General features: G+C 44.4%; 2 protein-coding genes and 2 long non-coding RNA genes across 4 annotated transcripts; 1 reads left to right on the top strand and 3 right to left on the bottom strand.

The window, feature by feature from the left end:
* Positions 1 to 79: 79 nt before the first annotated feature.
* On the bottom strand, positions 80 to 3,076 carry LOC100835653 (probable glucuronosyltransferase Os02g0520750). Its single transcript, XM_003574992.3, has 4 exons — positions 2,690 to 3,076; positions 1,299 to 1,687; positions 874 to 1,115; positions 80 to 792 (listed from the first exon to the last, which is right to left on the bottom strand). Exons 1-4 carry the CDS (start codon positions 2,829 to 2,831, stop codon positions 279 to 281), a joined length of 1,287 nt encoding a protein of 428 aa, XP_003575040.1. The 5' UTR covers positions 2,832 to 3,076; the 3' UTR covers positions 80 to 278.
* A 3,057-nt stretch (positions 3,077 to 6,133) lies between these two features.
* LOC100835441 lies at positions 6,134 to 7,143 on the top strand. Its single transcript, XR_001406818.2, has 2 exons — positions 6,134 to 6,289; positions 6,764 to 7,143. It is a non-coding gene; the product is annotated as an uncharacterized LOC100835441 (long non-coding RNA).
* Positions 7,144 to 9,648: 2,505 nt separating this feature from the next.
* LOC100835132 (cytochrome b-c1 complex subunit Rieske, mitochondrial) lies at positions 9,649 to 14,313 on the bottom strand. Its single transcript, XM_003574991.4, has 2 exons — positions 13,986 to 14,313; positions 9,649 to 10,672 (listed from the first exon to the last, which is right to left on the bottom strand). The coding sequence occupies exons 1-2, from the start codon at positions 14,149 to 14,151 to the stop codon at positions 10,029 to 10,031; spliced, it is 810 nt and encodes a 269-aa protein (XP_003575039.1). The 5' UTR covers positions 14,152 to 14,313; the 3' UTR covers positions 9,649 to 10,028.
* Positions 13,384 to 13,979, bottom strand: LOC112271770. Its single transcript, XR_002965160.1, has 2 exons — positions 13,798 to 13,979; positions 13,384 to 13,718 (listed from the first exon to the last, which is right to left on the bottom strand). It is a non-coding gene; the product is annotated as an uncharacterized LOC112271770 (long non-coding RNA).
* Positions 14,314 to 18,554: the final 4,241 nt, after the last annotated feature.

Raw genomic sequence — 18,554 nt, 5'->3', positions numbered from 1 at the left:
AGATTATAGTATGGATATGACAACCTGGGATTCAGTACCACAAGTCACGGAAATTGCTAGCCAGTAAGACTAACTTCGATTCACAACATGACAAGAGAACTCATTTCATTTCTTTAATTCTTTTCTTTATACTCCACAATTTACAAAGTTACAAATCCGTTCCATAGAATCAGCATTAATTTGAGATCTGTGACGTCAAACTATGGATCTTGGAACATGTAAGACAAAAAAAATATTTATAAGATTCTCAACTCCAAGTCTTGCAAGGAAGCTTCATGTTACCAAGGCTTCAGGTCTCCAACAGGTCCAGCTGTCCAGTTGACATGCTTCTCACCCGGCTGTAAATATACACTCTCTGGGTGTGGGAGCTTGCGAGCAAGGCCGTTTAGAATCTGATGAAATGCATCTCTAGGTTGCGCTGGCTGTGGGAACAACATGGCCTTCTTCATTGATGGGTTGGCAAGCAATCTTTGCTTCCTTAGGATATCATCGATTGGAATGGACGTGAGGATTGAATCTAGCTTAGGAACATCCTCCTCATCAACAAAAACACCGATTTCGTCCCAAGGGATTGCATCAGCAAAAGGCAGCACAATATCATCAGCTATGATGACTGGAATGCAGCCGAAAACCACAGCCTCCACCAACCTAGGGCTCCATGGTGCCCATCCCAACGGACACAAACAGAAGACTGAACGTTGCATATCTTCATAATAGGTGGCAGGGTGTTCTGTGGAGATGTCAAAGAGAGGATTGTTCTTGAAATTCTCCCACAATGAAGCTCGCGCACCTCTATATAACATACTCAAAACAGTTAGTAATAGGATCAAGTATCATGAGAAACATACATGTCATTTCTGTGACTAGTCTTACCTTGCATAATATCCACCCTCAGGGTCATTCCCATTGTCATAGAACAGACCCCTGAAGTAAACAAAGATTGAACGGGGAGTATCAGGCGGAATTAAGTGAGCCTGCATTTTCTGTGGTGGTGCATATGGTGGTATCGTGATAGAGCCATCTTTCAAGCAGACATGGTTCTTCTGTCCAAATGTTTGGACCAATGTAGCATGGCGGAGCAACGGAAGAATTCCACGCGCAATAGCATTCTCTTCCTGTAAAGATAAATGAACATTCCACATACAACTTCAGTAAATGGCTGCTTGGCAGGATGTGTCCTGAGTCACCTATCTGTGTTGAAAGTTCCACTGTTTGTGGAACTAAGACTGTGACCAACTGTAGCGGTGACAAGGATATGGAAGGTACGAAGACAGGTAATTCAATACGTATATCCTTACCTGATAGTGAAAGCATGCTGCGAAATCATGTGGAACGACAAAGAAGTGGTCTCCTCCGTCAGTTCTGTTCCAGAAAGGCCACTTGTTTGAAATAAACTGGATTGCGCTTCTCATCATCCTTGGAGACTTAAATGGTAACGGAAGTCCAGCACGAGTTAGATCACAAGTAGTGTAAACAGGAGTGTAGAACCAATCGGCCTCTTCAGGGTTAACCGTCCGCACTGCACTAGAGAACAAGAAACGGTGCATGAATATCTCGGCAGCAAACATGTGACTCAGGCATCGGGGATCCTTGGTGACAATCATCTTGTTGTACTTGCTTGGCAAGTCATAGACGAAAACCTTCAACTTCCCAACAGGATTGTCTTCTAGCACATCACCAGCACTTCCTGCAGATCAATGATCTTGGTTGAGTAGACGCACAGAATAATCTCCAAATTAAGCTGACAAACAGATATAAATATTAAGGTGGGAATAGAACTACTTCCTCAAGATTTCACTGCATATATCAACGAAATTCAAGTTCAGGGAGGTCCATTTTCATTTAAGCATTTATTGGCAAACATAATTGACTAAAACTAAATTTATGGCCACTGCTTAATCTCAACTCATGATGCATCATTTATGGAAGGATATAATCGTCGGGGCTTTTTTTTGGCACATATCAAATTTATGGTCCAACTGCCTATCCTACAACTGCTCAATTAATTGGACACACAGTCGAATAGGCACCAAGCACAATTAATTTGCATACCTCAGTGTCACGAGTCACTGACTCATGGTAGCTGCATAGACGTTGTCAATGATATCGCTCTACAATTTCCATTGCAGGTCGTGCAGGAAGATGTGGAAAGCTAAACTACCAGCCGTATGCCACTTATAGAAAAAGGAAAAGAAGTAGAGTATCCTGATGGCAATTCCCTATTTTAAGAAAAGTAGTTTGTGATGTCTGCAATCACCTGTGAACCTGTGTAATTAGGAGACAGTACAAGGTTTGAAGCAACTGTCACCGGAGCCCATTCCTTACAAGATCGTGAAAAAGAACAACGCAGTTTTCAGAAGAACATGTGAAGTTAACTATCAGGTAGCAGATCTCCCAATAATTGTGACTATGAAATAACAACCCCACATACTGAAGAATGCTAACTGAAGGTTGAAACATTACAAGAGGAAAAATCCAACTGAAGAACTGAATGCTAGCGGAAATTCCACAACTTAACACCAGATCACCTGATCATATCGAGCCCCTAGGGTTCGAGATATCGGGCCCCTAACCTAGCAACAGCATTCCAACTTGAACAAAAAGTAGAGAAGAAAAAAAGGTAATTTTTCTCATACTCATAACAGAACAATCAGAAATCAGCACCAGGGTCAGAGCAAGGGGAGGTCACCTGATATGCGCTCAGTGTTTCGCTGAGCGTCCCTCCCGTCCACCTCGGCGGCGGCGGCCGCCGGTGGTAACAAGAGAGGGTAGAAACAGGTGGCCACAAGGAGGGTCGCCATAGGGAGCCACCCGTGCCTTGCGCCCGCCATGGGCGCCACCTTGCCCAGCTGGGGAGCACCAGAGCAGGGCAAGAGAACCCGGGGAAGCTTCTGGAAGACGCGAGAGTTTAATCAGGGGGGAGAAGACTGCTGGGAAGCAGGAAGAGGAGAGGGAAAAGCCGGAGGCGGAGAGTGGGTTTTGTTGCTTGCGAGAACAAAATTCCCAAATTCAAGAGAGGGAAGGGAATGGGTCAAGGACTCAAGGCGAGGGTGGGTGAGGAGAAACGCGTCTGACCACGACAAATGGACAATCGAGACTGAGCCCTAACTAGAAGACAAATTCCACTGCTCGTTGCAAACTCACAAAATCGGTGACCAAACTTAGACACCAAAGTTGTACTACCTCTTTATATTTATCTCAAGTGGCTTTTTAGTACATATATCTGGACGTATTTAAATATATAGACATGTTCATATTTAAATAAATTGGAGTCATATAATATGAAACGGAGAGAGTACTTAGTACTAGTAATCAACGACATGTATTATAGGTCGAAAAGAGAATTATTTATCTGGCTTGTTACAATAGGATACGTAATTTGTATTTTAAATTAAAGTTGTGGTTGTATATCAGTTGTCTGATTTTTCTTTTTAAGATTTAAATCTCAATTGACGCATCACAGACATTGGATCAAGATCTGAGCGTTATCTTAACTTCATCTTCTTCCACGTGTTGTCGCTTGATCAAGATCTAACAGACAAACACATCGACTTATCTCTAACTAAAATCAGGTGTCTTTTAAATACCAAATATGTTAAATTAATCATATTGAATCTTTTAATATAAGAAAGTCATGATCTTTATTTATGCAAAAATGTAGAATTACTGATAAACAAGGATTTTAAAAATTATCAGGTTAGGGCGTGTGACGCGTGTCCCACCCAAACACTTGGCTATTCAGTATTCATATTTTATCCATTTCGGGTATATGTCCTCTTAGGCTACAAAGCCTACAAGAGTTATGATGACCCATAAGAAAGGAGAGTTAAATAATGGGTGTGGCGAGGGAGAGTTATGATGACCCATAAGAAAGGAGAGGTAAATAATGGGTGTGGGGAGGGGGGACACGCTCGCAGTGAAGGAAAAGGACATAAAATCAGCCGTCGATGAAGCAGTGAGCTAGAGCAATTCAGTCAGCAAACTCCATGCTCGCTTAGAGCAACTCTAGTAGTTGCCGAATACGACTGATCCGAACTGCGTTTTTAGTTTTGGGCCAAAAACAGGCTAGACCAGATACTGAATACGGCCCGAGAACTCAAAACCTAATTCAGGTCACCTAATCGGCTCATTTTTGTGCCCTATATGTAGCGTTCGATGGGGGCAGTTCGGATCCAACTCCGAACTTCCCTCCGCCGCAATCCCCGCCGCCTCCGCCGCCACCCACTCCATTTTCGGCAAGCCGCGCATCGAAAATGCGACCTCCGATCTCCTTCGCCGCACGTCGAGCCGGCTTGGCCACCATTCCCCGTGGCCACGGAAACCCTAGTCCGCGCGCCGCTATTGACGAGGAAGAAGCCCGGTGGCACCGGGCAGAGGGTGCCCGCAAAGCGGGGAGCCCGCAAGCAGCAAAAGTGGGCCGGCCTTAGCCCCCGCACGGCCGAGCTCCATCGCCGCTACATCGCCTCCGGGGAGGGTAGCTCGACCAGCGTCCAACGGATGCAACGAGGGAGGAGTGGCTGCGTTTGGCTCTGCCATCCTCTTCTTCCTCATCGGAGTCTTCGGTGGAGGTAGTCGGTGGCGCGGCGGAGGGGGCAGAGGAGGAGGGGTTCGACCCCGAGGACGGCGACGGCGAGGCGGAGGACACGGGGTTCGACCCCGAGGAGATCGAGCGTGCGAAGGAGGCGTCGAAGCTCTCCATCGCGGAAGACGACGTGCCAGCTCTCCACGGAGGCGAGGATGTTGGCGGAGGCCATCAACCGCTCCTCGGCCGCTTCGTCGTCTCCAGTGAGGGCCGGCCCCCCGGTCATCGTCCTCTCGGACGATGACGAGTAAGCAAGATTTTGGCGAGGGGACCGGAAGCCGGCGGGGTCGGCGAGAAGCATTTTGTTTTTGGGTGGTTGCTCTTCTATATTAGCTAACTTTAATTTATAGTGAATGTGGAACTAGTATATCTAGTAGAACTCCATATCTAGACGAATGACAAACTGCAATGATGGAATGCGAAGAACCATCCCCCTATTTATGAATTTCGCGCGAAGTTTTGAATTTCTCTTTTGTTCGGTTTTGATTTTTAGTATCCGTTCTGTCGGAAGCCAGCCGGTAACGAATTATATAATCTAGTTGATCCGAACTTGGCTAGTTCAGATTAGCCAGGTTCGGGATCTGCTAGAGTTTCTCTTACGAGAAACCTCTGTGGGTAGTTCTTTGTTAAGCCTTGCGTATGGCGTTAGCAAAGTGTTCCTTCCGGATAGAACTGCGTGGGAAAATGATAATAAAGCACCCTATGCAAATTTGACTTATCAACTCCTGAAGGAGTATACCCAAATATACGGTGAGTACTCAGTACGAATATTACACCAGTGTGCACACGAATCGGTCGCCTTGTCGCCCTCACCAGCCCCCAAAGATCCTTAAAAAAATACATGCTCTCTCTTTTTCAGAAAGGTTGGCGTATTGTTTTCATTAAGACAAGACTTTAACCAAAATACTTTATTAATATGTATTCGTTAAGACATGAATTTTGTATCAGTAGATTTGTCTCCATATGTTCTAGCTGATAATTGTCGTCCCATATCATATAAATTAATACTAGTGAAGTTATTATCATTGGTCAAATCTTGTCTTGACGGAACCAAATACGTCGATCTTTGTGAAAAGGAGGAAGTAAATCATAATATCAAAATATTTAAATAATCTATTAAATAACTTTTAATATGGTTTCTAGTTTCATATGTGATATCCAGATAAATATTCAATATGTGGTTGTTGTATCAGCTCACTCTGTTCTCCATATTGGCAAAGAAAAATCTGCAAAACTCTCAGTCCAAAAGGGGAACGATTTCTCGTCCTGACAGAACGCCACGTCAACAGGTGTCCATTGGTTTTGCGCTTTCTCAAAAGTGCGGCTGGGTCGTCCGGCCTGCCCGTCAGTCACCTGTGTTCGGTTGGGCCCCTGGCACGTGGTTTACCCGCTTTTTGGTAGCCGGGGGAACCCTGGGTCCTTCCGATCTCCTTCTGATCTTTCCGTGTTCTTTATGTTCCCCTTTACACTTGTCATGTTATTTTCTGGTCGGTCTTGCGTGCTCGTCTTTGCTTGTTTGCGTTTACCATCTCCTGTCTCGGTCGTTCCTCCGGTCTATATAAAGGGTGGTTTGCACTGTTGGCTGTCGTGAGGTTCTGCATTTCCGTGGCGGTGGTTCCTGCGTTGCTGGTTGTCCTGTTGCAGGGTTCTCCTCGGTGACTATTCGGTTGGCCTGTTGTGGCTCGTGTTGCTGCCACGTCGTAGCTGGTTTGTCTCTCCCGCCATGTTTCTTTGTTTTATTGTTATATTTTTGTTGGTCGGGGCTTGTCGCCTGTGGATGTTCTTGTTTTTCGTCCGGTTGTAGTTCGCCGTGGTGGTTGGCTTGGTGAAGTCAGGTGGTTATCTTGTGCGTCGGTGTATATGTTTGTCTCGTGCGTGATTTCGTTCCTTTAGGCCCGGTGCAGGTGTTGTGTCGTGAGGGGTGTCTCTGGTTTCGTCGAGTTGTTATTCATAACCAACACTATCCTCAATTATGATTATTTAGTCTTATACTCCCAAAAAATTATGATTATTTAGTCTTATACTCCCTCCGATCCATAATTGTGATTGATAGATGGCTTACGGGGTTGGGCAACTCACTCAAATCGCTTATTGGGGTTAGTACATGCTTTGTTATTCGATTTAGAATTGCAGGAATGGTCTAGTTTTTAACAAGAAGAAAACTTTCAATCTGTTTTGCAGATTATTCTTCAGGCCATGCACCAGATCCGTACTTAGTCTCTATTGCGTCAGATGGATGCGCATGAATCTTTGGAGTTTGGGACGTTTGGGTTTAACTGCTTGGAAAAGCTCACACAAAAATTCTTCAACCCGTTTGGGTGGTGCGCCAACAATAGGATTGGAGATGTGTGACGTGTTTTCTAACTTGTTGTTTTGTTGAGTTGTAATAACCGTGATTTGGATTCTTGCAAGGTTATGTGAATTGATGGATGCGTAGCCCGGAGACATATCTCTTTTTCGAAGAAAAAATTTAGACATAAGATCATACTCCCTGTGATACATAAAAAGTGTCGCATACTTAGTACAAAATTTGTACTAATTTAGTACAGAATGGACGACCATTTTTTATGAATTGGAGATAGTATATGTCCAATGGATCTCTATAAACAAAGACTTCTCTTAAAATAGACGTCCCATCTCATTCTCGATCTAAGTGACATATAAAGCGGCTCAAATCTCTGTCAATCACCTCATTCTCGATCTAAGTGACATATAAAGCGGCTCAAATCTCTGTCAATCACCAACCTTCCTTGAGCAAGACTCTTTGTCTATTCGCCATATTTTCTGGGCTGAATATGAAGAACGTTGAAATTTGGCATCGGTGGATCCATCCAGTGGTAGACATAGGTGGCGAGAATGCCTTTTCTTTCTGGGAAACGTTGTCAAAACCGCAGGGTGCATTCCGGAAGCCGACCACACTACGTACGCCACATGTACATCACTATGAAATGACGGGTCGGTCTGATTTCAACATGTGCTTTCAAGTACGGTTGGAGCTATGGTAGTATGGTGTCGCAGGGCAACGTGGCGGCAGCGATGTCTCGCGAATGGCAGTTTTGATGTCCTGTGTTCTCTAACAAGAAGCAAGTTTTCCCTTCTTAAAAGCAGCTTGTCATCATAAACAGAGTTGCACCCGCAGATCAACACTGTAATTTGTCATCGTCCATGCGCACGCTGGGAAACTTCTCGGGAGGTCGATCATCCCAATATTACTTTTTACAAAACACGCTTAACCGAGAGGTTCTATCGAGACGAGCTTTCGGTAAAAAAAAAAGATGTAGTGTATTAGTAAATGTAGTTTATCAACTTTATGAAATTTGGGCTAGGATGTCACAATTAATTAATTGTCCTTGACACCTTGGTTGGATGGATGTTTGGCGTAGGTCAGGTGGACTTAGTGTGGCTACCTTGGTGAGTGTTTCATTGGTGGCCATCTACAACGAATCTGGAGTGTCGTGGCGACACCACCACCTTTGAGAAACCTCGATGATGATCTTCTCCTCTGCGTTTGTGCAGAGGCCAAGCGGTGGTGCCATGAATGTTGTCATATTCCATGACGACACTACGGGGGTTTGTAATAGTTTTTACATGGTTTTTCATTATAGTTGTTCAATGATATTCTTAATTAATTGACCGAAGCCCTTAGTTCAACAAATAAACAAATGCATAACAGTTGGTACAAGAAAAGGAAAAATTCAGCGTGAGATAGATGTGTCTCATGGCACATAGCAAAGAGACATGTTTTCAGTGGTCTTGTGTACCTAACTTATGTAATTGGAATATTGTGGAGATGAACCCCGCGCGTTATTGGTAATATCTCTCTCCTCCCACTCCCTCTCTCTATCCAAGCGACGCAAGTGGTGACCCTTACCACATCACACCGCCGCCATGAAGAAGAGGAGATCGGAACGAACATGGGGCTGCATCGAATCGTCCTCCTCGATGACGTCGTGGCAAGGTTGAGAGAGGTAGCACTAGTGGCGGACCGGATCTTGGACTAGTGAAGAAGAGTTCGACAGCGTAGGTGGCAAAAGAAGATGATAGGAGGAAGAGGTGGAGGGGTAGGGGTAGGCCGACATGGCATTAGTAGGGCGTTCTAGGAGAGAGAAGAAGACATGGTATCATGGTTGGTGAGGAGCATGGAAGGGGGAGATAGCAGAGAGCATCACGGTTGGTAGAGAGCATGAGAGGAGGAAGATGGGTGAGCATCGCGAAGGCCATGATAATCGAAACGCACACATAGCCAATCGTGGGTCCTAGACCGTACCAAGGCGACATCACTAGCGGCACCAACAAAGCAAGCTGAAGGAGGCGGGGACACCATGGGACAAAGAGGCATCATGGCAGAGAAGAAACCAGCATAGTCAAAAGAGGGGGAGAATGAAGGTGCACTCGCTGGCATCGTTTGAGGCGGTGTGTACAAGGAGAATTCCAAACGCAGTGGCCCCCCCGCGGTGAGGCGGTGTGTACAAGAAGAATTCCGAACGCAGTGGCGCATGAGGGGTGAAAACGGGATGAATCCCTATTCCCTCAAGCCGTGCGCGCGCGAGAGAGATACATCAGCCAAAAACGATTTTGACTGTGGTTGACCACATGTCTGCAGTCAAGGACCAAATTTACCTGATATCAGTAATTGAGAGTAATGCTCTTCCGCACGAGAACAATAGTCATGGACGACCATGGGGCAACATGATGTGCCTGTTTTGCACTGTGCACCTTCAAAGATGGCGCCCCTGGAAAGATAATCTAGCAATGCACCATGCAATGCCAAAGACACCAAGGCAAGGGCACTCAACCATGTGATCGACTGATCGTAACGAGTGTGGTAACTGGCTCAGTTTACGACGGAATCAACTATCTCCAGTTTGTCATGATCTCAGATGATTCGTCTTTGAAATACAACAGCGTGCAAAGTACCACTTCAGATCAACATGTGAGAGATGAAAAACCGTTTTGTGTAGGTGCCACACCAAATGAACCTTGTATAGATGGTAAAAGGTACACTTCCCAAGTCTACAAAAGCCTATGAAGTACAGCCACAACAGTTTAACAGGAGCACGTTTTCGTTGATAAACTAGCATAAACAACACATCGTAAAAAGTGCATCAAGTTCATCTTACATCCAAACAGACAAATAATAGTAAATCACAGACTGAGGTAAAGAGATATAAAACAATCACATATAAGCTTCACTTTGCCAGCTAAGATATTACAATTTCATCATCCCTACCGAGCTCAGGAAACAGAAACAGACAGCCAGACTCGGAAATTAATTGACAGTACCAAAGTAGCAGCAGATTATTCTTTACTATCGGGTGCTAGGAAGAGCACTGCACTCAGATAGAATAGTCCGTAAAAAATATACCGAAGCACCAAAAAGGTAAATTGTCAAACCGACTCAAAATATCAGCACAGCACCATAGGATTAATCCTGTGGTCACTACTCTTAGCCGATAAGCATTTTGTTTTCCTCCAAGAAACTGTAGGTTGGGACCTCCAGGTTGTAAGGTGCTGGGCCCTTCCTGATTCTACCTGAGATGTCATAGTGTGAGCCATGGCACGGGCAGAACCAGCCGCCAAAGTCTCCAGAGTTGGGGAGGGGAATGCAGCCCAAGTGAGTGCAGACACCAATGACAACAAGCCATTCAGGGTTCTTGACACGCACTGCATCCTCCTGTGGATCACGGAGGGATGCAACATCAACACTATTGGCCAGCTTAACATCAGCCTCTGTCCTGCGCCTGATGAAAACTGGCTTGCCCCGCCACTTCACAGTCACAGTGGTCCCAGGCTCAATACTTGACAGGTCAACCTCAAGGGAAGCGAGGGCAAGCACGTCCTTACTTGCTGACATACTCAAGACGAACTTTAAGACGAGCAAACGCAACAAGGAGGCATAGACAAATCTCCCACCACTCAACACGAAGTAGGCAAAGGCACGCTTGCTGGGATCGCCAGGTGGGTACCTCTCGTGGTTATACTCGTCGTAGACAATTTTTGCACTGGGATTCTTCAGAGCTGCTGTAGTTGCTGGGAGCTCAGCCAAGCCTACGTCCTGGTTCCTTGGAACAAGTGTTTCAGCTGAAAAACCTGCACAAGAAAACAAACAGATTAGATAAAATATTGAAATACCAATAGAACAGGATGAGAATAGCAGAAGCATTGTATGTCTTCATGTAACGTGTTGTTATGTTAGAAAGAGCACAGACAAGACCGGACTAAACAGCACAAAAGCTATACTCCTCCTTTCTCAATACATGGCATATTCGGTTTTGTTAAGACAAGACTTTGAACAAGAATTACTTCATGAATATGTAATTTATATGATAGGAAAACACAATTATCAGCCATGGTTTTCATGTCGCCGAGTCGAGCTCGAGGAGTGGAGTCAACATGTCGCCCGCTATGGCGATAACTGGGCGTTGGGCGTAATAATAATAAATACTGTACTCCATCCGTCCCATATTAAGTGTCTCAAATTTGCCAAATATGGATGTATCTATGCCTAAAAAACGTCTAGATACATGTAATATTTCGACACTTAATTTGGGACGGAGGAAGTATAATTTAACAGGATATATAGATTTATACCTCATATGCAGCAAATTAGGGGATCTAATAACAAATAACAACTATCATTAGCATAAGCTCACAAGTCTACAAGTTGCTCAAAATAACAATTTAACCCACATAGTTTCAACACAACTTAGGAGATATAGCACTCAGGACAACAAATTAACCAAGTCTCCATTCCCAATAACTAGTTTCAAACAGCCAAGGCCAAGCACTCAATCAAATAACCTAGGCGATTCAATTGCTTGGTTAGCAACAAAACCACAGGCCAATAAAAGGATCAACTGTTGCTTGATTAGCAACACAGCCCCAGGAGAAGCAAGAAGAGGGGAGAGCATAACAGAGCCAGCACAGGGCATAAGACACAGCAGCAAACAGGGCAAGCAGGAGCATAGCACCGGCACAGGCTCACAGCAAGCAGCGCAAAAGGGCTTGAGGTGTCAGGCAGAAGGGGCGGCGCGTGAGGGGGAGCACAGGGCGGCACGAGAGGGAGAAGGGGAGGGATGCGGAGAAAGAAGCAGAGGAAGGAGGCTTATCGGAGGCGGAGCAGAGGAAGCTTCATGGCAGTGGCAGTGCACCTTCGCCTCCCTATCTCTCCCTCTCCCGCCAGATTCTCTTCTGTCATGATCAATTCCCTCTACCTCCCGCCCCATTCTCTTCTGCAGTGGTCAATTCCCTCTCCCTCTCCCTCTCACCCACCCGATTCTCTTCTCCAGTAGTCGATTTCATCAGTCTCCCGCCTGATTTCGTTTACCCCTGTGCCAATTTCCCCCAATTCCACCCGATTCACCACAAGACTCATGCCAATCCATCCTGGGCGAGCGACCCCCAGCATGCCTGGACGCCATAGCGTCGTTTAGGCGAGGTTTAGGCGACGACATGGAAACCATGTTATCAGCAAGAACTTTTGAAGATGAATCGTGATAAAATTTCATGTCATAGGAACCACATATAAACAAAATAATTATTGGTCAAAGCCTGTCTTAACGAAACCTAATACACCATGTATTGAGAAAAGGAGGGAGTACATGCCCACCTACCACACAATAAAAGTTGCACTTCAGAATTATCAGAACAGATTACTGAAAGATACGCTTCCATTATATTTCGATGGTTAATCCAACATATTCTAGTGGCAAGTTTTCACCATATGTGGTTACCATGCATTTGCTTTTGTTCTCATCAATCTGTGGCATGACAAACAGAAAACCGAAATTTTATACCTTCTATCCATGTTATATTAGCACAAGTAGTACATCCAAACACAACTGCAGTTTGCCAGAACTGAACAGCAATGCACAAAGTAGAATAAATAATATTACTTATAGCCACAGCACAAGCAAATATGACACCACATATTATCAGTTGTGAAATATCTCCCTAATTGTTAATTGCATACAGTACAAAGGTAATGACAGAAGTTATTCTGAACTCCATACTACAAAAAAAAGTTATAATAAATTGTACTCCCTCCGTTCCATAATTCTTGTCGAAATATTACATGTATCTAGACGCTTTTTAGGAATAGGTACATCCATTTTGGGGCAAATTTGAGACAAGAATTGTGGAACGGAAGGAGTAACATTTAAGGAGCTTGCAGCATATTCAATTATTCAGGCAATAAGAATTAAGCCATTTGCTGTATGTAGAAAACTAAGATAGATAGCATCATTAGCGACATAACTAACGAAGTTTTAGGCCCTATTCGGTTGCAGGATTCCCTGCAGCTGCAGGGATCGAGAGGGATTAGGGGGAAAGTGAACTAAAATTGCAGCAATCCCTGTCAATACCGGTGGGGATGGGCATAACCGAACTAGCCCTTATTGGGTATGTAAGGATAGCATCCTCAGGAAAAAAAACTTGTTAAAATTATCAATTTCATTACATAAACTAAGATATCTAAGATGGAGTCCAAATATTGACAATTCCTAAGCAAAATAAACAGGATTCCGGTGGTTTGAGAAATACCCCTCCGATCCTAAATTCTTGTCGTGGTTTTAGTTCAAATTTGTACTAAAACCACGACAATAATTTAGGATCGGAGGGAGTACATGCTAGTTAACATTGGAAGGGCAAAAATCAACAAACAAAAAACAGAGACCTGGCCCTATCTTTCTAGTGAGGAACTATTAAGGGAAAAAAATGTCCAGGACCATTACAACGATATGATGCATGTGGCCATAGAAAAATTAAAGGACAAAGCAGTGTCCTATTAAAACATTCTAAAAGACTCTGGTGGCAGCATTAGTTACATGAGCAGATAGACAGTATCAACTGGCAATGACAAGTTGCTTCATTTGGAGTAATTTTGCACTGCCAAACAACAACTACCAGGAGCATTTGCTGAACCGTCCACATAAGCATTCAGGAAGGTCCACATAATTTTATATCGGAAGTCAAATTGGAGATATTAGGAAAAATTATGGCACAAAAATACCTGTATTAAACCAATTAGAAAGAGTCAGGCATAGTCCATCATAGCTAACCACCAGTCATAAAAAAGAACAGATGGAACTTCTAAGGACACCAACAAGAGACCACAACAATCTAGCGCCAGGAGCATCTAAACAAGGAACTTATAAGGTACAAAACTAACAACACATCGCAGATGGGAGGAGTAACACTAGGAGATCGACGAGCACCTGTAGCATCTAAATAGTCCTTCTAACATCGCAGATCAGAGATCAGGCCGCAAAATGAAACGGCTGCATGGAGCTCTGGCCGGAACCCTAGGAGAAGGAGCGGGATCCCCACGACCCGAATCTACCTACGAGGCCGCAGATCGGAGGGGTAAATGGATGGAGAGAGAGCGGGGAACCGGAAAGCATACCTCTGGCGGCGGCGTAGAAGGGGGAGTCGATGGCGAAGCGCGGCTTCTGGTCGCGAGAGTCGTCGCCTGGGAGGCCGCCAGCGAGGGGGCTCCTGCCGGCGGAGGCGGCCGCGGCGGGGCGCCATGCAAGGTGGGAGGAGATGCGTCGACCTGCGACCCTGAGCATGGTGACGGTGAGCGTAGCCGCGTCGCCTCGCTCTTCTCCTCTCCGGCTCTCCGGGGGATCGGGTGGTCGGGTCTGGTGGGCGAGATCGATTCGAGCCAAGAGACGAGAAGAGGAGAAAGAGGGAGAGGAAGCGTAGAGGCTATCGCTGACGAGAATAGGGGGAGGAGGATAGACAAAAGCAAGTGGCGTAGGGAATTTGGCCTAGTGTTCTTGCTGGGCTTTAGCTTCGTTGGCCCAGTACTGCTCGGTGACATTCAATTTTCAATTTCCTTTCTCCGCACACATTCCATTACCTTACAAAAACTGACATGCTTTCTTTCGGGAAAACACGGGATGACTAGGGAAAAAACAAAATATTTGCCAAGCTTTGGGCATGGAGGAGAAAGATACCTGCAGATCTGACAACTCCTAGATAGGGATGACACCTACCGCAACAGCACGCCCATGAGCACGCCAAAAGTCTATTGTAGTATTATTTTTTTACTTTTTTGAGAATCTCAAAAGTCTAATTTAAGTATAGGCATGTATGAAACAAAATATGTTAGAATTTGGTGCGCCTGATCAGACCAAGCGAAAGTTTTAATAAATTCTAAAAATCTCAAAGGTTCATTCATGAAGTGGGATGAGGAAAGTGGAAATGTGAATAATCCCACCTTACTAGTTTAGAATAAGTGACACCAACATACAAGAGATGTTGCTTCTCATCCAATAAGCAAGTGATCAAATGAAATCCCCACGCGCGCTCCTACTCCTCGCCGCGTTTCGTGGATCGAGGCCGAGCGGGGCCGGACTTTTTATATTTTTGTCACGCGCGAGGTATTTTTGGAAACTGTTACGGACGCGTGCGGATTTTGTAGAGTCGGTTCATGTTTCATAAACCGAACCGACCTACACCTGCGTGACTATATATAGCCGCCCCATCCCTCCGATCGGTACGCAACACAACCGAGTTAGGGTTTCGCCTGTCTCTCGCTTTTGCGCCGTCGTCGTAGTCTACTCCATCCCGAGCGTCGACGTGCACCAGCGATCGGGAGAGCAGGTCTCCGGAACTTTTCGCCTTTGCGATCTTGTACGGGAGAGGGCGAATAAGGTTTTTGAGAAGCGCTCCTCGCGACTACTTGCTTCCCGGCAACCACGGGTCGTCTACCTCCTCGAACCGGCGGGTGCGCGACGCGTCGCCGTCTTCTTCGTCAACAACTTCATCAAGCGAATGCAATAGCAACGGCTTCCTCTCCACCGCAACAGTACGTACATCGTGTTTCGATCTACTGTTTACTTATGATCAGCGAGATTATACTATTGTTGATTGTGCTGTTGAATACCTCTAGTATATTCGAGATGCATGTGCTAGTTGGTACCGTCGTCATGATCTATACTATGGAATTAATCATTAATTTTTTATTCTCGAAATTGTTTAATTTTCCAACAATCCAAAAACCTTATTGTAGGCAATTTCCTGATTTAACTATGGGTTTAGCCGATGCATTGAAGCCGGATAAATTTTTCGGGATGTACTTCAAGAGATGGCAATTAAAGTCCATGCTCTGATTGCAGACTCTGAAAGTATTCTGGGTGACAGACGCCAAACCTGAGGGAGATTTATCTGAGGAAGCTCAGAAAAATTTTCAGGATGCCAATGTTGCCTTTAAAGGATGCATTATGAGTGTACTTTCTAACCGTCTTTGTGATGTGTATATGCACATAAAAGACGGGAAGGAGCTGTGGGATGCACGGGATGCTAAATTCGGTGCAACCGATGCAGGTACTGAATTGTATACCATGGAATCGCTGAACGACTACAAGATGATGGATAACCGTTCTGTAGTTGAACAGGCGCATGAGATACAGATCATTGTGAGAGAGCTCAAACTTCTCAACTATGAATTGCCCGACAAGTACGTGGCTGGGTGCATTATTGCAAAGTACCTCCTGCATGCAGAAGCTTTGCCACATCTCTGAAACACAAGAGACAGGAGATATCAGTTGAACAACTGATAGCGTCCCTTGATGTTGAAGAGAAAGTTCGGGCTAAGGACACCACTGAGAAGGCTGCTGATTTTCCATCTAACGCCAATATGGTACAGAGGAACTTTCGCGGCAACGGAAAGAACAAAGGAAGATCGTGCGGCTAAGGAACATGATGCATGTACCCTCCATGAACAAGAATCTCGTTAGCGGTTCCCTTTTATGCAGAGATGGTTTTAAGGTAGTTTTAGAGTCTAATAAAGTAGTTGTGTCCAAACATGGATAATTTATTGGTAAACGCTATGAGTGCGGAGGCTTGTTCCGTTTTTCCTTTTCTGATTTTAGTGACATGTCAATGAACCACATTTGTGGCAGTGCTAATGATGATGCATGTGTTTGGAACTCTCATTTATGTCATATTAATTTTGATTTAATGTCTCGGCTATCCACTATGAGTTTAATTCCTACTTTCACCATTGCCAAAGGTTCTAAGTGCCATAGTCGTGTGCAATTAAAGCAACCTCGAAAACCCCACACGGCGGCCGAGGAGAGAAATCTGGCACCTCTAGAACTCATACATTCTGATCTTTATGAGATAAATGGTGTGTTGACAAAAGGTGGAAAGAGATATTTCATGACGTTAATTAATGATGCTACTAGATTCTGCTATGTTTATTTGTTGCGAACTAAAGATGAGGCTTTAGACTACTTTAAAATATATAATGCTGAAGTTGAAAATCAAATTGGAGAGAAAGATCAAACGTTTTAAGTCGGACCGTGGTGACGAGTATTTCTCCAATGTATTTGATGAGTTTTGTGCGAAACATGGTAATATTCATGAGAGGACGCCTTCCTATCCTCCCCAATCAAACGGGGTCGCCGAGAAGAAAAACCGCACGTTGACTGACTTGGTGAATTCCATGTTAGCCACTGCCGGTTTATCTAAGGCATGGTGGGGGGAGGCGCTACTGACTTCATGTCATGTACTGAATAAAATTCCAAACAAAAATAAAGCAAAGACTCCCTATGAGGAGTGGATTGGAAAAAAGCCATCACTTTCATAAACCGAACCGACCTACACCTGCGTGACTATATATGTAGCCGTCCCGTTCCTCCGATTGGTACACAACACAACCGAGCTAGGGTTTCGCCTGTCTCTCGCTTTTGCGCCGTCGTCGTAGTCTACTCCATCCCGAGCGCCGGCGTGCACCAGCGATCGGGAGAGCAGGTCTCCAGAACCTTTCGCCTTTGCGATCCTGTACGGGAGAGGGCGAATAAGGTTTTTGGGAAGCGCTCCGCGCGACTGCTCGCTTCCCGGCAACCACGGGTCGTCTACCTCCTCGAACCGGCGGGAGCGCGACGCGCCGCCGTCTTCTTCGTCAACAACTTCGTCAAGCGAACGCAATAGTAACGGCATCTTCTCCACCGCAACGGTACGTACATCGTGTTTCGATCTACTGTTTAGTTATGATCTACGAGATTATACTATTGTTGATTGTGCTGTTGAATACCTCTAATATATTCGAGATGCATGTGTTAGTTGATACTGTTGTCATGATCTATATTATGAAATTAATCATTAATTTGTTATTCTCGAAATTGCTTAGTTTTCCAACAAAATACACATATGCCACAAGTCTTCATTCTTTGTAGCAAAACACCTAGAGAAATGTCATAACATATGGAGCATAAAACCCATTGTTCATGAAAACAACAAAACAATTTTTTGCATCAGAAGAACGAAGAAAACAATCTCTCAAGTGTTTTGAGGACCAATGTTCCAACAATGTTGCAAATGTTCGAGGAAAATTGTACATACGGATACGTCGTCAGACGAGATTTGGCTGTTAGAATATCGAACAATAGGAAGGTGACGGATGAGGTGTACAAAATACACGACCTACGCCTAGCATCTTTACACTTAAACGATCATCACTTGATTGCAACCCAATGTACTATCTCCGTCCAACAAAAAATGTCTCAAGTTTGTCAAAATTTGGATGTATCTAGACATGACTTGGTGTATAGATGCATTCAAATTTAGTCAAAGTTAAAACATTTTTTGTTGGACGGAGGGAGTAGTACATTTATGTATCATGATCTTTTGATTGGTCTCGTGAATACTTTGGAAATGATTATTTCTTAAATAAGTATTTTCAGAATTATAGTATAAATTAGAAAACACGATCAATAACTCATACATGTAATTGCAAGGATGTACCATTTTGCTATTCTAGCAACTTCAACAAGGTCACATGATTATACCGACCTTGCAAAAAGGAACTACCCCGTACGTGTTTTGAAATATTAAAAAGTAAATTTTCTGTTTAAAAAATATATGGATGTGTCTTACTTCACTGTAGCATAACCTGCCAACCACTTTGGAGCCAAACAAATACATCTCCATCTCTGGAACAATTGTTTGTGTACATTAATTT

This window comes from Brachypodium distachyon, chromosome 3, assembly GCF_000005505.3.
Source record: "Brachypodium distachyon strain Bd21 chromosome 3, Brachypodium_distachyon_v3.0, whole genome shotgun sequence".
NCBI classification, from domain to species: domain Eukaryota; kingdom Viridiplantae; phylum Streptophyta; class Magnoliopsida; order Poales; family Poaceae; genus Brachypodium; species Brachypodium distachyon.
The sequence above is the reverse complement of the archived record's forward strand: the minus strand, read 5'-3'. Positions and strand labels throughout refer to the sequence as shown.